This window comes from Limulus polyphemus, unplaced genomic scaffold (genome assembly GCF_000517525.1).
Source record: "Limulus polyphemus unplaced genomic scaffold, Limulus_polyphemus-2.1.2 Scaffold124, whole genome shotgun sequence".
Classification (NCBI taxonomy): domain Eukaryota; kingdom Metazoa; phylum Arthropoda; class Merostomata; order Xiphosura; family Limulidae; genus Limulus; species Limulus polyphemus.
This window is the reverse complement of record NW_013665734.1, coordinates 900,312-923,204: the sequence shown is the minus strand read 5'-3', so window position 1 is coordinate 923,204 and position 22,893 is coordinate 900,312. Positions and strand designations below refer to the sequence as shown.

The window sequence follows — 22,893 nt, the reverse complement described above, 5'->3', positions numbered from 1 at the left end:
AATCACGTCTTTTAAATGATTTATTTTATTGTTCTTTGTTGCTTTAATCTATTTTTTATGGCAATGTTTAAGCAAATCACGTCTTTTAAAGTATTTATTTTATTGTTCTTTGTTGCTGTAAGCTATTTTTTATGGCAATGTTTTTCATATTAATTTACATATCAAGGTGTGGGAACTGTGGGTGAAGGGTGGCGGAACAGTTTCTAGCTTGACGTACGGAGGCATTGCGTATCTACGGGTAGTGTCAGAAGAAAAGTGTAAATATAACTAGTTTTGTAAATAGGGTTGCCATTTGCCCAGTTTCTTACCAGAGCAATCGGTTTTAGTGAGCTACTCAGGTTCTCCGAATGCGTTGTTTTTATCATATACTGTACAGGGATTTCGATTGGCTTTCAGCACCACCACTGCAGAAATTGTTCCAACGTCAATGCTACCCACACAAGTTTCGTGCTTGAAAACACAGCCTTATTTCAATTATAAGAAAGAGGGGTTAGTTATTTTGTATTTCTCTTCACGGTAAGAGCTCAAACGTTTTCATATCATTCGGCTTTTATAGTTATGTATGTACAGACATTTTCAAACTTAAAGTTTAAGAACAGTTAGATCTATAAAAACATATCAATTTTATAAGATATTGAATTAGTTTTTAACCTTTTTTCTAAAGCTGCCCCACAGTGACACAGCGGTATGTCTGCGGACTTACAACACTAGAATCCGGGTTTCGATACCCGTGGTGGGCAGATCATAGATAGCCCATTGTGTAACTTTATGCTCAATTACAAACAAACAAACAATTCTAAAGCTACAAATTATAAACTTTCAGTTTGTGAATCTCGTTAACCCCAAATTCTAATTGATTGTCACCTTAAGATATTTGTTTGCGACGGTGCTGGAATGAATTGATAAAACTAAACTTGTCCCTCCCAGACCCTACAATCCGGGTTTCGATACCCGTGGTGGGCAGAGCACAGATAGCCAATTGTGTAGCTCTGTACTTAATTACAAACAAGCAAAACTAAACTTAATGATACAAGTAACTTATATCAGAAATAAATACTTTATAAATGTCATTAGTATTATGAATCTTGGTGGTAACTTAGTAATTTTATTCAGAATAGTTGGTAGGACTACTTACAACTATACCAAATGTTCCATTTAAAGTTCAACACTCACTTATAGGCCTTTAAATCTCTATATGAACACCGTACTGTAAAATGTTAAAATCACGTTCTAAGTACATTCATAACATAAGAACAAAGTAATATATATTTACTTGATCCTTTGTTTCTATCAAATTATACTAGAACTCAAAAGAAATCTGCAGTGTTGTGGTAAAAATTCAAATTTCTCCAATTTCATTATTATATGTTAATGAAAAATAAAGTGTGTCCAAATTTGGAAATAATTATCCAGACTGCTTCTTGATACCAAAAGTGCGTACATATTTATATATATATACATATCTAACTATGAGGAATCTCTACAAATGACTGTACTTTCATTTTTCAATAACTAGAAAAATTACAAAATTAATTTTTACATAAATATTTCGAACCTATCGAACCTACGAAATAGCGTTAATCCTAGAAATTTGATATTTTTGTTTTTAAGGTTTGCATTAACATGTTTATTCTTTTGATCATTAGGAAAGGGCAAATTAAAGAATAACAACATTTAAAATGATTATAATATTATATATTAAAGGCAATTACATCTGTATTATATCCCCCCCCGAAAATACTCTAGCCAATTGTAGACCAAAATATGGCATAAACTTTAAAAACAAGATTTTAGGTGTGTTCTTTTTTTATCCATCTTTTAACACCTTAAGATTCTAAGAGAAATTATTTTTAATTTCACGTGAATAGAAGTACGAGAAGTTTTTTTTTTTTAAATTGCTCTTACTAAACTATTTTTTCGTAACGTTACAGACGTCCAGAAAGTTAAATATCTTGCAGTTGCTCAATATATAACATATAAAATGTTGTCAGACTCAGATTAGTAGGTAGGCGAGGCATAAGATCAATAAAGTGTTATATTCATTTTACTTTCACTAAATTCAACTGTTCCGCGCTCTCCTTATAGCTTTTGTTTCCCGTTACAGGCCCGGAAACTGTGTTCATAGACAATGTGATTAACTACAAGACACCTCACTAAAAAAAAAAAAAAAAAAAAATAATAAATAAAAAAAAAAGAAGAAGGCGAGGAAAAATTAAAATCCTCTAAATCTAAACAGTTCGAAAGATACACGTATAGGCATGCTAAAGTTTACTATGTCTCGGCAATGCTCGTTTATTATCATTTGTGGATAGATTATTTTTCTACAATTTAATAGAAAGTAATTGGATGAAAAAGCCATGGGTTTGAATTAACTTAATCAATATTTAAAACGTTAAACACAACCAAGAAAACAACATTCGAATAAGGTTTGGTTTGAATTTCGAGCAAAGCCATACGAGGGTTATCTGCACTAGCCGTCCCTAATTTAGCAGTGAAAGACAAGAGGGAAGTCAGCTAGTCATCACTTACCGCCAAACTCTTGGGCTAATCTTTTACTAACGAATAGTAGGATTGACTGTCACACTATAACGCCCCCACGGCTGAAAGGGCGAGCATGTTTGGTGGGACGGGGATTCGAACCCGCGACCTTCAGATTGCGAGTCAAGTGTCGGGCCATCATTCGAGAATGAGCCATAAGCGCATTTTGGGATCCTTCTTCATATGACAGAGTTTCGATACTCGTGGTGGGCATAGCACATATAGGCCATTTTGTAACTTTGTGCTTAACCATAAACAAAGAAACAAATCTTGATATGACTTAAGAATCTAACCTATAAGTAAGATTATTGCAATATAGAATATTTTAAACATTTTTGTTTCTTTCGTGTTTATCATTATACTAGTGTCTTGATAGCTTTCACTTATAAAAAAATAAATTATTTATTTTGTCAGAGTTTTGAATATAATTCGACATTTTTATCCTCTGTAAAGAAGACATACGAAATGGTTCAAAGTTACGGTCGAACTTGAACCTGGAAGTAATCAACTGAACAATTTAACTGCCCTTGTGTTGTACAAACAAGGAAGGATTATGGTGGAGTGCCCCCCCCCAAGTGGCACAATGGTATGTCTGCGGACTTATATCACTAGAAACCGGATTTCGATACCAGTGATGGACAGAGCACAGATATCCCTTTGTGTAGCATTGTGCTTAATAACAAACAACCTGGTGGGGTGTCATTTTGTGGATTTCATTCTGAATATTTGCCGTGACACCCATAGCACCTTTTATTTTATAATACATGTACGCTAAATGTTCTTGTACAAAAATCACGAAAAACATACCAAGTTGAGTAATTAGCAAGCAGACCAATCGGAGAACTACGGAAAGCAGTTTCATGTAAATGAATTATCTAATCCAATTATCTCATGTAATTACATTTATAGCTATATATATATATATAGTTGTTAGAATATAGGAACTGTTATACCCGAATTATAGAAGTCTCTAGCCTTCCATTTATCTCACGATGCATATAAGATGTTATTCGATTTTGAAATTCCAAATTAAAATATATTATTTTTAGGAGTGTTGCTTACTTATGGAAACATGTTCAAGTTTTCACAGGCTAATTTCAAAACCAGTGGGGAAAAAAACTATTCTAAAGATACATTTTAAAACGTGAAAACAATGCACGAAAATTTTTATTATTATAAAGTACGTTGGTTTCTCACTTATTTTGGTTTCAATTCTCACCTCTTATATTGATTATCGTAATATGTCTAAGAAAATATTCGGGAGCTGCGCTTGTCGTGCTATTACAAGTGATTTTTTTTTTTCATGTGATGTTGCTGAACACTTAGCAAAAACAATAGCTAAGACATTTACAGGGAAAATACGAGTAAACCCGATTTGAATAGCCGGCCAGAAAGATATCGATGATATAACCATGAATTAAATAAAATTGCTTTAGAGGTTATTTAATTAGTCTAACATATTTTATCATCAATAACCACTTCTCGACAAAGAGAACCGGGCAACTTTTTTATAAAAAGATTTATTTACGTCGTACATGAGAACAACAGATACCTAAGCAATGTTGTATGAAAGCATGTTTGGAGGCCATACCAAAGAAACGTTAACCTCAAGTCAGCTTTCATAACTACCACACTTGTAAGTTCATATTTCGCTTTGTCAAAAACAATTATATTCACTTTAGGCATTTTGTGCAGCCTGTATAGAACAAAGAGTTTTAATCATATATACATACTTGAGTTCATGGTCTAAGGAATAGCATAGAGTTATAATATTTTAAGGCAAGCATTTTATTTTTATCTGGGTGCTTCACATGTGTGGTTTGTGTTGAATTTCGCGCAAAGGTACACGAGGGCTATCTGCGCAACCCGCCCATAGTTTAGCAGTGAAAGACTAGAGAGGAAGTCATCACCATCCACCGCCAACTCTTGGGCTACTCTTTTACCAACGAATAGCAGGATTAAGCGCAACATTATAACGCCCTCACGGCTGAAAGGACGAACAAGTTTGGTAGACAGGGATTCGAACCCACGACCCACCATGCTGGGCCTTCACACGTGTGAAATCAATAACAATATATCCGATTAGTAACAACCGGTCTTCAGAAAAGCAGATTACTCGAGAATTTGAATTTTTTTTTAAAAGTATGTTACATCTTAGTAAAATGTTCGGATAACTCAGAATAACGGAAGACAGAATGGTAATGACACGACACTGTTCTCGTTAAGTTTGTTTGTTCGTATTTTCGCGCACAGAGCAAGGAGTACAGAGCTAATAGACTAAAGAGAAGGCAGCTAGTCAATAGCACTCACTGCCATCTCTTGGTTTACGCTAGTCGAATAGTGGGATTTGTCCGTCACTTTCAGAACGCGTACACGACCCCAAAATACGGAGTACGATTTGTTCTTTGTTTTTCGGCAACTGGATCCTCGTATTCATAGTCTAACAAGCTAACATGAACCAACACTATATTCTTAGAACGATTCTGAAAGAAATACGTACATCATAGTATTTTCACGGACTCTTAAATATCTGCCCCCCTCCAGTGGTGGGCAGAGCACAGATAGCCCATTGTGTGCCTATAAACACACAAACAAACTTAAATATTTGGATTCTATACATATATTTACTATATGCTTCTTCAACTTTTATCTAAGTTCATTCAAAATGAGAAGAGCAACTCCAGAGATATTGATATACTTACTCTCTTTTACATTCTTTTACAGCGATTACATTCTCACTTAGGGCTACTTAAGGTTATCTACAATATGTGTATGATATAATATATTTATTAAAATCATTATAGTTTATTACACTGTAATATTTAAATGCAAATATTATTATCTATCGCTCATCTTTTATGACAATAACTTCTTCTGAAAGTATTGTTTCAAACAACATGCATATGTTTATGTATTGTAACACCTATTAAATTAGAACCTATACCAAGTATTGTTGAGATATGTCAAGAATTTTTTATTTTGTTTCTCTCTAGTAAAATAATGAGAAAATGTATGAAAAACACCAAATCCGCCTCTGCTTTGGTTTCTAAATCTGTACGTGTACAAGATTTGAAAATGAGATTTAGAATTTTCTCTCATTTTCTTAAAGTAGTTTTTTTTGAAGGTCAGAAAATCTTCTTGCACTATCTAAGCGAAGCTAATAATTGTTTTATATTTTGCTTTCGACTTGAATCTTTTTTATACAAGTATTTTCTCTGTCGAGAGTTCGCTCAAATTCGAGTGAAATCGTCAGGTGAGTAATTAATGTCTATCTGAACGTTAGCGCTGCTTGATACGTACGTGCCTTGCTGTAAAATAACAGAAAGCTTTAGTAGAACACTAAGATGACTGAACGATTTGAAATTTGCTGTTGTTATAGTGATCCTATACGTTTTTAATTAAAGAAACAGTGTTGCCCGCATCAACATATGGAACATATAGTTGAACCGAACTACCTTTTACAACATTGAAAAATTTCTAGTCACTAATCGGCAAACAGAACAATGACCTTCATACGTACTTGGACAACGTTTGTAATGCTCTTTATTAGCCATAAATAACAATTTTTTGAAAAGGTATTTGATAAGATGGCAACTTTAATGTTACTTATTAATTCTTGCCCGTTGTTCTTTGGAACCATCGTTTGGAAGATGTAAGCTTTTGTTATGATCAGAATTTGCATTTTGGGAAAAAAAGTGGGGGGGGTGTTATAATGTGACGGTCAATCCCACTATTCGTTGGTAAAAGAGTAGCCCAAGAGGTGGCGGTGGATGGTGATGACTAGCTGCCTTCCCTCTGCTAAATTAGGGACGGCTAACGCAGATAGCCCTCGTGTAGCTTTGCGCGAAATTCCAAAACAAACAAACAAACTACTTTCTTCATAACCAATTATTTGTGCTCAGCTTTTCATAAGTGATTTTTACTCTCTCGCACGAGGGCACCACCAGTGTAAATGCTGAATTAGCGACATTTTAAGGGTAGCTTTGAAACACCAGAGTAAGGGTATAAGTAAACTGCTGTCTTAAGAAAATATTATTTGTCGATGAAGAGCCACTTTTGTGAATAATGTACAGAAAATCTGTAACAAGTAGAAGAGCTCTTTCTTAACTTTGGATCAAGTTCACTGACAAAAGGAAAACAAGTCGAGCCCCTTGTAATTTTGGACTACTAGCCGGATCTCGTATCACTTTTTTCACTGATTTGTTTAAGCGGGATTTTCTTGAATTATTTTAATTGTTTGAAATACAAAGTACTTATGTAAAGCAGTAAATTCTTATCTCGATTACTCTTGTTTTTTTCGTTTCATAAACCACTAAGAACGTGTTTAACACGTTTTCGTAAAAAGAAAATTCTACATGTGACCTTAATTGCTTTCAGACTTTACCACCAAAATCTATTACGTTGTTTTTCTCCTAATTCAGACGCGAGGTAATAAACTTTGCCATAAAAATAATTACCAAACTTCCGTCACATGTCATATACATGTGCAATACCTCACCAGTATTAAATGTCATCTGCTTGACTCCATGACGTTTAACTTGTACATAGTTCCCTGTTTCCTTTTTCAAATCAGTACAGGCTTAATAATTACTCAACAAGGTAAATCGTTTTCTAATCTATTAACCTATGTTATTACGATTTTCATTGGTCTTCCCACGTAAATTTCTGAGAACCAAACTCTACTGTAGATTTTCAGAGAAAACATGCCCCAACTCGTTCAACTTCTTTAATGAACTGAACCGTAACTAATTGTTAAGAGAGGAAGGACTATCAGCAAATCAGGATGTGACTTCCAAACTAGGGATAACAGGAAGCGTTAATTGTTTGTTCATGCATTTTATGCAGGCATGGTGAAAAAATAATTATTTTTGTAAATCGGTTGGACAGCACTACCTATCCGTAATTATTGAAAGTCAAAAATGCCTAACGAACCTTACAAAAGTTAACGTAACGATGACGCCCTTCATCATTCTAATATAGAGCTTTGAACAATGTATGATGAAATATTTCATTTTTAAAACAGAAAAGTAATACTAGGGATAATAAATTTTGTAACATTATCTGTTTCTTTTTATTATTTTACGTTTTAAGGTTAATATTGTGAATAACAATTGAATTATGTCCTTAACTTTTGATTTTTTTGCCGATAAAGTAGGAGCAATGAAAAATTTAACATGCGTAGTGAAAACTCTGGTTCACGTTCTTCTCGATGTCAATAGGGAAGTATTAACGAGTGGATACAGCTATTTTACTATGTATGTTATTGATCTCTTACTTAAACTTCCTTTAGCTACTGACTACGAAAAAAAAATTGTTTGTTTTTGAATTTCGCGCAAAGCTACACGAGGGCTATCTGCGCTAGCCGTCCTTAATTTAGCAGTGTAAGACTAGTGGGAAGGCAGCTAATCATCACCACCCCCCGCCAACTCTTGGGCTACTATTTTACCAACGAATAATGGAATTGATTCGTCACATTATAACGCACCCACGACTGAAAGGGCGAGCATGTTTGGTGTGACGGGAATTCGAACCCGCGACCCGCAGATTGCGCGTCGAACGCGTTAACCACATGTCCATGCCGGGCTTATGTATATATATATGAAGATATATAAAATAAAGCTTCAACAATAAACAAAAAAAAAGTAAACTGAAGAATGTGCTACCGATCGTTTATTTCTTGTAAAGTTATTTTAGCGTATTAGTTTTACAGTAATAGCTTTCAAAGACAAAGAGTTAGTTAATTTGATGAATCATTTCAAATGTTATGCAATGTCAGAAAGTAGCAATAAAAGAGTATATATCTGTATACTGTATATATATACTTGTGTGTGAAGATATATGTGTGCATGAGTGTGTATAAATATATATATATATATATATGTTGCATATTAAAACGCTCAGTTCTTCAAAAATGATGAATTTTACTTAAAATAGAAATAATAAAAATATAACACATGTCCAGCTTAAGTCAATCTTAAAATTCCTATAAATCAAAGCAACACTAGTTAGGTACACTTCCGCTCTTAATTATATGGTTTGTTTTTACTATCTGTACTAGCCGTCCCTAATTTAGTAGTGATAGACTAGAGGAAATGCAGTTAGTCATCACCACTCTCCGTCAACTCTTTGGCTACTCTTTTACCAAAGATTAGTGAGATTGACCATACATTATAATGCCCCCACCGCTGAACGAAAAAAAAAGACGTACAATAGCAAAGCTTTAAACAATAACTGCCTCTTAGTGTGTTAAAACAAATCTTCAAGTATAAGCTTTACACGTTAAGTGTTACTGAGAGATTAACAGTCCCCCACCGAACATGCTCGCCCTTTCTTGAAAGCATTAATATTCATTATAATTTGTAATTCAAACTACCGACAGATGGCGACACCATGAATATATTTGTTATATAGTTTTAAGCATAAAGCTCCACGACGTGCATTCTCCACTGTGACCATCGGAGGGACCGAACCCTGAATTTTAACATTACAAGCCCCCAACTTTACCGCTGATTCATCAGGGGTTTTTCCTTATTTCGCTGATAAACCAATATTAATTACTTTATTCGTGTACAATTACTAATGTATATATGCATATGAATTTATAAGCTCGGAATTTTTATGTAACTTTATTAAAAACAACCTCCAACAATGCACGAAGGTGTAAGAATTAGCTTTGGGTTATAACCAGAATTTTTTTCACTTATAGGCTCTATATATTCAATACTTCACTGCTTAAAGCTTAATATACACCTCCAATTCGTTTCTACATATGAAATTCCAAATGATTAATACTAAAGCTTATGTATTTTTTGCTTGACGTTTTTATTTATTGTTCCAAAGTTAACTAGTATTTTACGAATTATATTCGCTAACTAAATACTTATGTATTTATTTGCCGAAGCTACTCGAATACAGTTATTTTTTTATATTTCAACATAATTAAATTATTATATCAATTCGTTGATTTGTGTATAAAACTATTATATTAATATATAGAGTTTATATTAAAATTACTTTTGAGCCTCATCATATCGTCATGTTATCTCTGATCACCGTGCATTTTGCGTAGTTTCCATTGCAAAAGTGGCTGTCATAAGTTTGTCATGTTCAAAGTACACGCCTTACTCTTTAAGAGTTTCCAACACAGAAATTCAATGGCGCTGTATCCGGCGATTACACTTGTATGTCTTTATATGGATAGCATAGATACTCGTTTCATTGTCCAGCTGTCTGAAGTATACTTTAGTTGAACAGATATGTCGTGGAAACAGTTTGTGTAGCTTTTTTTCAAACGGCGATCCTTCTTAATTATGTTGTGTACTGTTGCCTGAGGCATTGAGGTAGGTGGACGGTTTTTGTTTGTTTGTTTGAATTTCGCGCAAAGCTACACGAAGGCTATATGCGCTAGCTATCCCTGATTTAGCTGTAAAAGACTAGAGGGAAAGCAGCTAGTTATCACCACCCACCGCCAACTCTTGGGCTACTCATTTACCATCGAATAGTGGGATTGGCCGCCACATTATAACGCCCCCACGGCTGAAAGGGCGAGCCTGGACGGTGTTTGAAACAGACCTTTTTGCTCGTGGGTTCACATCTGTTACAAGATACCGTACTTTGCTTACCACAGTTGAGATACGACTTGTTGCTAGTCTCTTTCTGGATTGTCCTGAATCCCAATATGATCCATATTACTTTGTTTTTGAATGCCATAAAGTATATATATCCTTGTTTTTGAAATTCTAAATCCCCAATATTAACACACCTGTGTGGTCTTATGGTATGAATATTTTGTGTCGAAAATGCCTATTACATGCCTTTCCCCAAAACAACTAATTTTGAGTATCACTACACCATCTTTGTATGGTTAAAATATGGTTCTGATACATACCGTTCTACCGCGACTTTATATCAACTGAGATTGTCACTTGACTTGTTGTTTTGCATGTTCAAAGTCATTGTAATATAACTTATTCAATCATGTATGGTTTAAGAAGCCACATTTTGAGTACGAGCACTGTAATTTTATCACTCAAGGCTCAATGAAAGTTTTGTTTATTGACAAGCACGATGAACGTTTTGTGCCACGACTACTGCTGGGAACGAACCACGATTTTTTAGTGCTATAAGCCCTCAAATTTGGTAATGAGGCACCGACATATGGAGCTACTTTGAGATAAAAATAATTTATAAAACTAAATAACAAATCTTCTGTTTTAATTGCAACACTAGGTCCCTAAACACAAAATAAGATTATATACCAGCTCTAAAGGATTTGAAATACTATTAATTCCATATTACCCACTTTTGGGGATAATTATGGGTGTTTGAAATGTAAGCTTTCAGTTTGTTTGTTTGTTTTGAATTTCGCGCAAAGCTACATGAGGGCTATCTGCACTAGCCGTCCCTAATATAGTAGTGATAGAGAGAGGGAAGGCAGCTAGTCAACACTACCCACCGCCAACTCTTAGTCTACTCTTTTACCAATGAATAGTAGGATTGACCGTCACATTGTAACGCCCCCCCCCCACGACTGAAAGAGCGACTGTGTTCAGTGAAGGGGATTCAAACCCGTGACCTACAGATTGCAAGTCGAGCGCCCTAATCACCAAGCCATGCTAGCCGTAATATTTCAGAATTTACTCGTTAGGCTTCTCATACCTTATTGTTACTTCATATATTTTTCTTCATAATCCACAAGTGATTTTCAACCCGAACCTGAAGAAGCCGTGGCAGGGAAAGGAATACTATAACATATAATGCTCCATAAAATGTTCGATACTTATAGCGTCTTTACTCACTAGTAGTCAAAACATTTTACTTTCTGAACATTTTACTTCCTCAAAATATTGCGTTCTATAAAATTTCACTAACGAATGTTACGCAGTTTTTTTTACTTTCCAACAGATAAAGTTCTTTTAAGACCATCACTGATTAACCATCACACATTTTACATTTTTACTTCTCCAACAGACTGCATTCTTATAGGATTTCATATATTAATCATCAGACATTTTTATTTCTCCAATAGGTTATGTCATCTAGTTATCTGCCAGACGTAATGAAAATCCTGGGCTTGTGAAATAATTTAAATATGCCGCTTACAACAACTTGGTCCTTATAAAATTTTACAAGCTAGAGATCTTTGTCCCATCATGTTATTGTCTAAAATGGTATTCGTAGTTTTGTTAGCTATCAAAAGAGGGCGCTAAATACCCAGTATTTGGTAGACATTTTTTCAAAATACTAAAAAAAAAAAGAGACTAATCATGATTGAATTTCCTAATTTGGCAAATAGTCAAAATATCTGAGTATTTCCAAACTTATTCAGCTAGATTATATATATATAATTAAATAGGCGTGAAATACCCCAGCTATCGAAGAGTGAAAATAAGATACACATGTCTACTCGTCTCGTGCTGAATGTAGATGTTAGCTAGCTGGGAGTGAAGAAGGCTATTTATTCTACGTTGTGAGTGGGACTTTCAATGCTCAGCGATTGTCTAGTTAACCATCCGGAACGTTTGAATGTAATAGTGTGCGTCATCCGTCGAAGACAAAAATTAAAAGGAGCATATTACATAAATGTCATTATCTCAACATCAGAGAACGCTGAAGCATTTAGGTTCTGAACGTTTATCAAATGGTGTGAATGGATGTAAATACTTGGCCTTAAATGACGACTTTGCGAGCTTCTAATTTTTACGCAGAAAGTCGAAGCTTCGATTTTAGCTTACAGGCCTAGAAAATTGTTTTTAGCTATTCAATTATTTCATATAAATTTGATTTGTCTTAAATTTTTTTCTTTGAAACTAATGCGAACGGATTATCCGAAGTTTCAAAAATGAAAAGTCACTTCCATGTTAGGCTCGCCGGAGGATCGCCCTGGGGATTTCGTATTCAAGGAGGTCGGCAGGCACGTCAGCCCGTACGGATTTCTAGTGTAAGTTAAAGCTAAATGGGTATTCTATCCAGTTCGTGTTGTAAAAAATATTAAAATGTCACATTAATCGTGAAACAGATTTTAAAATGTTCATTAAAAACAAAATTAAACAACTGTCGATAATGTTACTAGTACTACCAATAGTAGCATAGGGCAACAATTCTTAAAATAATACTATCATGTGGCAATAATTGTTAAAAGTTGTTTCAGTTGATATTTGTACTTTTCAGATCTATAAATATCCTCAAACCACATCATAATTTTACGTGCATAACGAGAGAACTGCCTACATTTTTATGCGTTCACTATTTATGAATACAATAGATTCATTCGACGGGAATCGAAGTTTAATCACGAACAGTAGAACGACAGAAGCAAAAGCGAACATTTGACACGTGTGTATACAGTAACAAACATTTAATTCTTAAACGTTTCAGGATATACGTATTCCTAGTTCAGCAAGCTATATTGAATAGGGTAAATTATTAGGTACAAAAATTTATAAAGTTTAAACATTTTATAAAAAGTAATAACGGATGAAGTAAATTAAAAGACATACAAATTAGCAAGAAATAACATGATAATGCAACAACTGTAACAATATTATACATTACAAGTTATTCAGAACAGACTTAATTGTAGTAACAAATAACAAAGAATAGGATAATGCAACAATTGTAACAATGTTATACAAGTATTCAGAACAGATTTAATTGTAGTGAAGCTTTGTTATTATTTAAAGTTGGAAGTTCATTTATAATATATAAACTTTCTTTAATTATAAGTTTAGTACTGGATGATCCAAATGAGATAACTTTGAAATTTGTTGTCAAGACGGGGTGGTAGTTGTTTTCACTGTGTGTGTGAATTGTGGAATCTGGTGGGTTTGATAGTTGCTTAGCAGTTCTGCTTGATACTCCCATATATTCGCAGGCACGCTGGAGTAGTTGGCGTATAGTTTTACCAATGTAAGAGGCATTATGGATACAAGTTTTGTGTTACCTAAGACATATTTGTATAATTCTTTAAACACCAGAACGTACTAGTCTACTACCTAAGATTACATTATGTACAATCTTTTTTTTATTACTACCGGTTGTTGTTGTTGCTGTTGTTTTTTAATCGGCATTGCATAATTTTTATAAAACATTAAGTTATTTACTTTATTCAGCTGTTGATCCTGTCTATATGAGCTAAGATATAAAATGACTAACAGTAAAAAATGACAAGATGGATTTAAATTATATATTTGTTTTTATATAAAGTGCTTATAGTTTGTCTACTTAGTACTAGGTCCCCTGATGAGTGTGGGTTTCGACAATACATAACAGTACTGTCAAACCTATAATATAATTGAGAGGTTTTCTGATAACAGGCACATTTTTAGCACTGAAAACAATATCAAATTTCTTTGTTTAATCGAGCTGGGTTTGGCTCAGTCATTAGCGTGACGAGCTGCGGGTCCGAATGCTGAAGGTTCGTCTGATATATGATATTTACTACAAATCCTATATTGTCCTAAAAATCAGCAAACAAACAAATGCAGCTATAGCGTGGTGTATCATCTGTAAAAAATAAAAAATTATCCCGATAGATGTAAGAGAGTTTGTTTTTGATGAATTTCGCGCAAAACTACTTGAGGACTATCTGCACTAGCCATCCTTAATTTAAAAGTGATAGATCAGAGAGAAAGCACCTGGTTAACACCACCCACACCCAACTCTTGGACTACTTTTTACCAACTGATAGAGAGAATTGACAATCACATTATATCGCCTCCATGGCTGAAAGAGCGGCATTTTCGGTGATGGGATTCAAACCTGCGACCCACAGATTGCGAGTCGAACGCCCTAACTACTAGTTCATGCTAGCCCATACAAATAATTATTTTCAGTGTTACAGAGACAAACCCTTCGTCGTAATCGAAATAAAAGCAGTTCATCATTTGACCGAAACTTATATTGCATCTTCACTATATTTTTTTTTATTTGAACTATTTTATCATTTAGCTCTTAGATGTGTATACTGTATAGTAAATGACAAAGGATATCAAAACGTAAACTTCATGATTTACCAAATACATGCTTCATAAACATAGTTATAACTTAATATTTGTGTAGTTTTTTCTTCTTTTTTTTTGTTATCTTGAGGGTAATAAAAACCTGTTGCTTAGATATTCAAATCTAGGTTTCACCAGATGGCGCTCATTAAAACAAAAAGCGTTAAATATTAAAAATATCAGGTCGTAATTGCGCATGTTATAGGTTGAAAAGTTAAAATAATTACTCTCTTATAGAGAGTTATAAAAATACCACGAGAGTAAACATATACATGGCAATGAATTGTAAACAAGAGCGTTGTACTTTTGTAGTATTTAATTATCATTTCTTATTTCTGAGGGTTGATTTTCTTTCTTTGCATAGAGATATACGTTTGCACTGAATAACAATACAAGGTACTGTTTGTATGAAGAAGACCATACTTTATCCAAAAACGTTGATAATTTTATTTGTGACCTAACTGCGCCAACATAAGTATTAGTCTATCAACACCTCTATTAATAGTATAACGAAACAAACAGTTGTAGATATATGCTTTAGATATTGATGTAGGTTCATAATATGAATGGTAAATATATTCAATAAGAAATTAGAGTTCTTCCTTCAGTGCTGTTTTTATTTCACTCATAAGCTTTCAGTCGAACGACATATCAGCCAAACTATTTTCTCGGTAAAGTTTTTGGTTTTAACATGAACTCAATAAATAAATGTGTTAAATGGTTCCCGTGATCAAAAAGCATCTTAAGAATAAAACAACAAGAGCGACATATTCCGAAAATTGCTATCATTTTATAATTTTAGATACTATTAAACTAAATAATCACTATGGAAGTATTATTGAGTTTTTCTCTTCCCGTTGATAAAATAATGAATCTTAAATTTAAAATCACTTACCATTCTAACAGAAATAGGAAGAACATATGTAGGGTTGTCATGAGTAGGCAGTCGTAAACCTATTGTATACCCAGGACCAGTGGCGTAGCAAGGGTTCTCAGCACCCGGGGGTAAAGACACTTTTGGCGCCCCCACCCCTGAAATGTTTTGATTATTTGTTTTGTGACTCATTACCCACTTAATGACAATAATAAAAAGAATTAGTTACCGCCTTACATAGGCCTAAAATAAAGTCATAATGTAACATCTCACGATATCACAACTTTAAACCTGGAACTAATGAAGTATAGCCTACTAGGTGTACTTACATAATTTGTAAACCATTTTGATATTTATGTGATTCAGTGTTGTTCAAAGTCACATAACGATTGACCTCTTGTCCATTCAGAAGGCGTCGTTTGAACCAAAATGCAATCATAGAACGCCCATCTTTGGCATCAAATGGACCTTCTTTATGTTGAAATTCATGTGCTCCAACTTTAACAATCTCTGTGCGATGTGCATGTGTTACAACTACTGAGCCTGTTGTATCAAACTTAATAAATCCAATATCCTTGTGTGTTATAATATTTACTAGGTCATCCTCTTTTAGCTTCGCAACACTATTCTGTGAATTTGTTTCTGACAAAGTGGAATCCCCTTGTTTATTATTGTTGAAGCTTTCACAGGACAGAGAACAGTTTCTTCATTGTTTTCTTTTTCAAATGAAATAGCAAGTTCACAATCTTGCACTTTGACTTCTTTGCTGCCATCAAAAGGAACGGATGCTGGCTTACTGGTGTCATCAGTTCCAGCAAGAAAAGCTCTCATCAATTTGCTTGCTCCCACCATCGAAGCTGCAAATTGTGCACGTCTTTTGCGTCCCTGAGCCCACTTTATTTTTTTGACATAATGGGCTAAAAGAATAAATTAATAAATACTGACTACACTATTTGGTTGCAACATGCAAACTGTCAGATGAAAGGAAGCATTCTACTTTTCTAAGTTCCTAAGCACAAATTATATTTAAATTATACAATTATAGTTGCAACTTAGGACTAGTTAGGCACATCTGCACCTGGTTTCACTTTAACTGCCATTATTCAGACCACCCATACTCATGTTAATTAATGTGACACAACAGGACTGACAAAGCTGGAGTTAAATAGAAATCATGCAACCTATAAGTAAACTGTGTCAGTAAAACAATAAATAAATATGTCATTGGTGTTTCTATGTTTATTAAACTAACTTAATTTCATTAGCAACAAACCTAATGTGTTAACAATAATATAAATACTAATAAAGGCATATCTATACTGATATAGTACGTAAATATTCAACAACGTCACAACTAACAAGAAAGGCATATTAATTACTAGCTGGAGTATCCGTCCCCTGGACGAAAGTTATGCAAATTCATGATTCATGAAAGGTTATCTTAGGACATCAAAAGCTGCTTCCCTTATATGTAATCGTAAGAAATGCAAAAACGTCCATAACAACTGCAAAACATAGAATGTGAAACCACAACTTTGCGTATATCTTCACTTGGACTCAACATACCTTCATGCCAAATTTGGTGAAGATCCATCAAAAAGGGGCGAAGTGGTGGTAAAAAACGGAAAAAAACGCCCATAAAAACCGTAAAATTCAAAACTGAAAGTTTGTATGTATCTCCCCATTGACCAAATGAACCTCCATACCAAATTTGGTGAATATCCATCCACACCCTGCGAAGTAGTTACATGGACATACAACAGAGTACTATTATATTTATATAGATTTAATTTCTGCAGTGTACATTGGTGTATAAAAGACATTCTAATACTAGTAATAAACGATTTTATAGCATCAAATATGTTATTTTTCTTTAATGGAGTGTCCATTTAAAGGTATGTTCATGCAGATGTAGTAAACTCTTTTGATAAACAATGTTACAAGTAACAATACAAATGTGTTTATGTTGATATAGTTCGCAGCAAGTAACAATGTCATGAGTGAGAATACACGTTTGTACGTAATTGTAAAAAGAGCGTTGCGTATGTCATATTTAAACGATTTTAAATATGCGAATCAATAAGCCACCTGGCAATCATAGCCGATATAAAATCGTGGTGGAAAGGTATGTATCAAAACTACATTTTTACATTAATTCAAAAATACAGTAATATAATTTTTTTGTAGTTAAAAAGTTCTTATTTTAATGATTACAGCGTTTCGATGCACATAAGCGTGTTATCGTTAGGTAAATGTTACATTTTCTTTAACATAACTTTTACCTGATGATGACTCCATACTACGGATCGAAACGTTGTAATCATTAAAATTAGAGCTTGTCAATTGTAAAGAGTTGCTATTATTGTATTTTTGAATTAGTTATTCAATTCTCTAGATTCCTTACTGAACATTACATTTTACATTGTTTTACGTTTAGTAAGTAGTGTGATGTCACAAAACATTTATCGCTTTTGGGAAAGGTGTGTAACAGTCCTTTTCAACGCAAAATATTCAGATCATAAAGATGTCTTCAGATTTGGAATCAATAAGTTCCAAGCTATCTTTTGTAATTAATGACATTAGAAAACAAGGGATTAACTAGGGACACGAGGGCTATTCAGAAAGAGCCCTAGTAAGCAAAGTGCGGCGTCTTGTAAAAGAAGAGACTCCACGAACACAAAACAAAAATTAGTGCCAAAAGACGTCCATGTATTCCAAGCAACAGTACGCAGCACAGTCAAGAAGAATAGCTGTCTGATGAAGCGACACAAGTCACTTGTACACGAGTTGCTTTCAGGAAATATGCGTTCCACTGTTCACATGCTCAAGCAGCTGTGAGCATGCTGTTCCATATCGCTCAAGTCGCTGGATGCAACGCCTTTGGATTTCTGTGCGATCAGACTGTCTAAAAGAGAGGTGGAAAATGCCGTCCTTGTGCACTAGGTGGATTATGGAAAGCCCTACAGAAAAGCTTTGGACATGACAGCCTTTTGTAATGGAAACTACGCTGCAGGACTATTGTCACGATGTCTGGCCATCACTTAGAGCATTATCGGACGTAGCGACATGGACTGTAACGACGTGTTAAAGCTTCAAAGTCGTTCTAATATAACGAGTAAAGAGCCACAACGTCTTAATTAACAATATGAATATGTGCATGTCGCTACATTTCACAAAAGTGCAGCAAGATCGTAAGAAAAAGTACACATGTTTATGTATCATTACATTATGCAAAAGTCCATCAATGAAATGAATATTAGTATAACTCTGAGAGAAATAAATAAAAACCCTATAACCCGAGCCCTTTCGAAAGGTGGACCTTTCTTCTTCAGGGGCAAACTTGAACCTACCTGTTTTTCTAACATGATGAGTATAACTCTGAGCATGTTACTGTGACACAAGGTAAGTAACGAAGAAGTAACAATACAACAATACAGTTATACAAGAAGTAACACATCGTGAAGAATGTACAAATAACAATGCTGGTAACCAAAACGTAACACAGCGCGATGAATTTACAAGTAGCAGTACAGTTATCCAAAAAGTAACAAAAAGAACTTACAAGTACGTTTACTGTTATCGGAAGAGTAATATAGTAACTATACGTACAGCTTTTCTGACGGTTACTCTACTTGTATAGTTTTTATTTCCAAAATAGTGGATAACTACAAAATGGTGATAACAAAACGGTGGACAACTATGAAATATTGATAAAAACTGTCAACAACTACAACATACTGATAACAAGGCAGTCGACAACTACAACATACTTATAACAAGACAGTCGACAACTACAACATACTTATAACAAGACAGTCGACAACTACAACATACTGACAACAAGACAGTCGACAACTACAACATACTTATAACAACTACGAAATATTGATAACAAAACGGTGGACAACTATGAAATATTGATAAAAACTGTAAACAACTACAACATACTGATAACAAGACAGTCGACAACTACAACATACTTATAACAAGACAGTCGACAACTACAACATACTTATCACAACTACGAACTATTGATAACAAAACGGTGGACAACTATGAAATATTGATAAAAACTGTCAACAACTACAACATACTGATAATAAGACAGTCGACAACTACAACATACTTATAGCAACTACGAAATATTGATAAAAAACTGTCAACAACTACAACATACTGATAATAAGACAGTCGACAACTACAACATACTTATAGCAACTACGAAATATTGATAAAAAACTGTCAACAACTACAACATACTGATAATAAGACAGTCGACAACTACAACATACTTATAGCAACTACGAAATATTGATAAAAACTGTAAACAACTACAACATACTGATAACAAGACAGTCAACAACTACAACATACTGACAATAAGACAGTCAACAACTACAACATACTGACAATAAGACAGTCAACAACTACAACATACTTATAACAAGACAGTCAACAACTACAACATACTTATAACAAGACAGTCAACAACTACAACATACTTATAACAAGACAGTCAACAACTACAACATACAAGACAGTAGACAACTAGAAAATATTGATAACGAAAGTTCAACTTATGAAATGTCACTCGGAGAAAGTGATATTGGATTTGGCAACAATTTCAATTTGAATTCAGTGCCACAGTTTTAACATCACCTTTATATCAGTGGGGAAAGCCAATATGCTAGATCTATGTATTCATCAGTATTATTAAATCTCGTTTCCATTTCTCATACTTTAATGGCATTTTCTCTTGTGTATTTTCCACATATTGCTTTGAGGCACAGGGCCCCCACTTATCTTTCTTTCTCCTCAAAAGAATCGTATACTTCGTTTTACGAAAATCATGTTTTTTTCCCAACATATATGTGTTATTTCGACATAGAGACACAAAAATTATTCTTTAAAAATCTACCTGCCAAGAACTTCTTGCATTCCTACATCTTAAGTTCTTGAGTTTATACTCTAACGTGTTACAAACAAATAAACTTCTAAATTTGATTCAAGTCTTGTAGAAGTGTAATTATACATACAATCTATATAATATTCACTCCCTCAAAAAATTATATTTACCTCAAAGTAATCTGTTCCACAGTATTAATTTCTTATGTAATTACAGAATTTTTTTCTATTTTTAAATATTATATTATTTTATATATATAAATATATAGTTTTTATAAAAAAAAACATATCTGACGATCTCTCATTTGTGTTAAGTAACGAAAACTCGTTTATTCATTCCAGTTTTGCAGCATTTTGTCATCGTGAAATTCAGCGCAAAAGAACTACTTAGAAAACATGGCATGTCTGTAGCTTACCGAAATGAAAGGGAAATTACATAGTTATGAAGTAGTTTTATTGACCATGGTCTGATTTAAACTTTGTGATATATTAACTCATACACAACACTATTGCTAGAAGCCACATAATAGTGATCCTTGAAATAAATCGTTTAAATGACGGTTTCCTGCTCTGCTCTCCTGGGGAAGACTCTCGTTGGCATTGGCTCAAGCTTCTAATAGATGTACGTGTATGTACAAAAGCAAACTTAAAGGGTAGGCTGATAAATATATCTCGTCAAAGAAAACATATATAATCTAAGGCCTGAGTTGAATAGAATATCGCGACTTGAAATAAGATAAGTGCTTCTCTCCTTTAATATAATCTTAATTTTCATACAATTAGGGAGATAGAAGTTTCGTCTGTGATATTTTTGTCGAAGAGTCCGTTAACTGAAATCAAACTTCAGAACGTCACTTGTTTAGATATTAGCGTGCTTCGTATTGAAAAAATAATAAGTTCCATTTACATTAATGAAGTATTTTGTAGTAAAAAGAAGGAACTATTTTTCATTGAGCTGGTAGAAACTTTTGCAAAGGTGTCTAAAATTAAAGATTGTCATTGGTGGAATATAAACACTGGATTAAATCTCTTTCTTATCGCAGAAAAATGTTCAATATATTAACAACTAGTAGCAAATCTTCATGCAATTATCAGAGGAGAATCTAGAATACTTGTGTATTTTATGGCATTGATAAAATACACAGAGTTCTGCTGTTATTTGCTCTTTGCGATAGTAAGATAATATGTGTAATCGTTTTTCCTTAGCTTATCAATCCTCAAAGAAATTTGAAGCTAAATAAGATTCAAAATTGTTAAATAAAGTCCTGTGTTTATCTTGAAGTGCTTTATGTGTTATTGATGCTGCATAACACCAAACCAGATTACAAGATGAGAAAATAGAAACGTATATCCAGATATATGTTTGTGCACTGATGAAACACAACTGCAACTGTATGGGATTGATAATGTATAACAAGATAGACATTACACTATTCAATTCGCCGTGTTTATGTGATATTACTTTACATACTTTTCTTTGACAATGTCACCTAAATCATACATGAATTTGATTTCTAAATGAAACTGTTGGAAAAACTTGCACCTTTAAAATGATACTCAACAGAGCAGTAACTGAAAATGTTACGAAATTGGTCGAAATAGATTTAATTGCAAAATATCCGGAATTTTGTTTATATTTTATTTCATTTGTTTTCTTTTATACACGTTTTCCTTTTAAACTCTTTTCACTACTTGTACCGGGCGTAGCCTAGTGGTTAGCATGCGGACTGTAGATCAATGGTTCGCTCTCCGTTGCCAAAAAAATTAATTGTGTTCTCCACTTAACCTGGTTGGTATGTTATATATCACACTATTCGAGTAGAGTAACCCAAGAATTGGCAGTGTATGCTGTTTACCAGCTGTCTTTCTATAGTTTTTAACTACAAATTTAGGAACGGCTACGTCAGATTACTGTTGTGTAGCTTTGCATGAAATTCTAAAACATACCGGCCCGGCATAGCTAGGTGGTTAGGGTACTCGACTCGTAACCTGCGGTCGCGGATTCGAATCCCCGTTACACCAAACATGCCTTTTCAGCCATGGTGGCGTTATAATGTTACGGTCAATCCCACTATTCGTTGGTAAAAGAGTAGCCCAACGGTTGGAGGTGGGTGGTGGTGACTAGCTGCCTTCCCTCTAGTCTTTCACAGCTAAATTAGGGAAGGCTTGCGCAGATAGCCCTTGTGTAGCTTTTCGCGAAATTCATAACAAATCAAACCTAAAACACACCAAAAAAATGTATATCTTAAATTATTCTGCTAACTTAAAAAACGCTCGAAACATCTTAGTCGTATCCCTATCTATCTATGTGACAAATGAGCTGAAATATTCGATTTAGAATAAAACAAAAATGACAAATTTAATTAGATTGAAATCGTGTTGAGTACTCATTACATCATTTTTTCATGATGCACAAAAAATCTTAGAAGTGACAAAGGATTACTTCAGGTTTGACACCAAGTTGAAATACTAAAATGTTTTTTATGACTAGCATCTTTCTTCATCTTATGTGTGTGAATAACATGGTTACTTCTTTAAATTGTGGTCCAAGCGTATTTATAACCCCCAAATGCGGAG

The 22,893-nt window shown here is 34.0% G+C and overlaps 1 protein-coding gene across 5 annotated transcripts in view; it reads left to right on the top strand.

The window, feature by feature from the left end:
* Positions 1 to 11,941: 11,941 nt before the first annotated feature.
* The window catches only part of LOC106472897, a 104,507-nt gene continuing 93,555 nt past the window's right edge, over positions 11,942 to 22,893 (top strand). For all 5 annotated transcript variants that reach the window (XM_022402341.1, XM_022402337.1, XM_022402334.1 and 2 more), the window contains exon 1: positions 11,942 to 12,478. In XM_022402341.1, the coding sequence (XP_022258049.1) occupies positions 12,396 to 12,478 (83 nt within the window). In that variant the 5' untranslated portion in view covers positions 11,942 to 12,395. The remainder of the gene's footprint in view (positions 12,479 to 22,893) is intronic.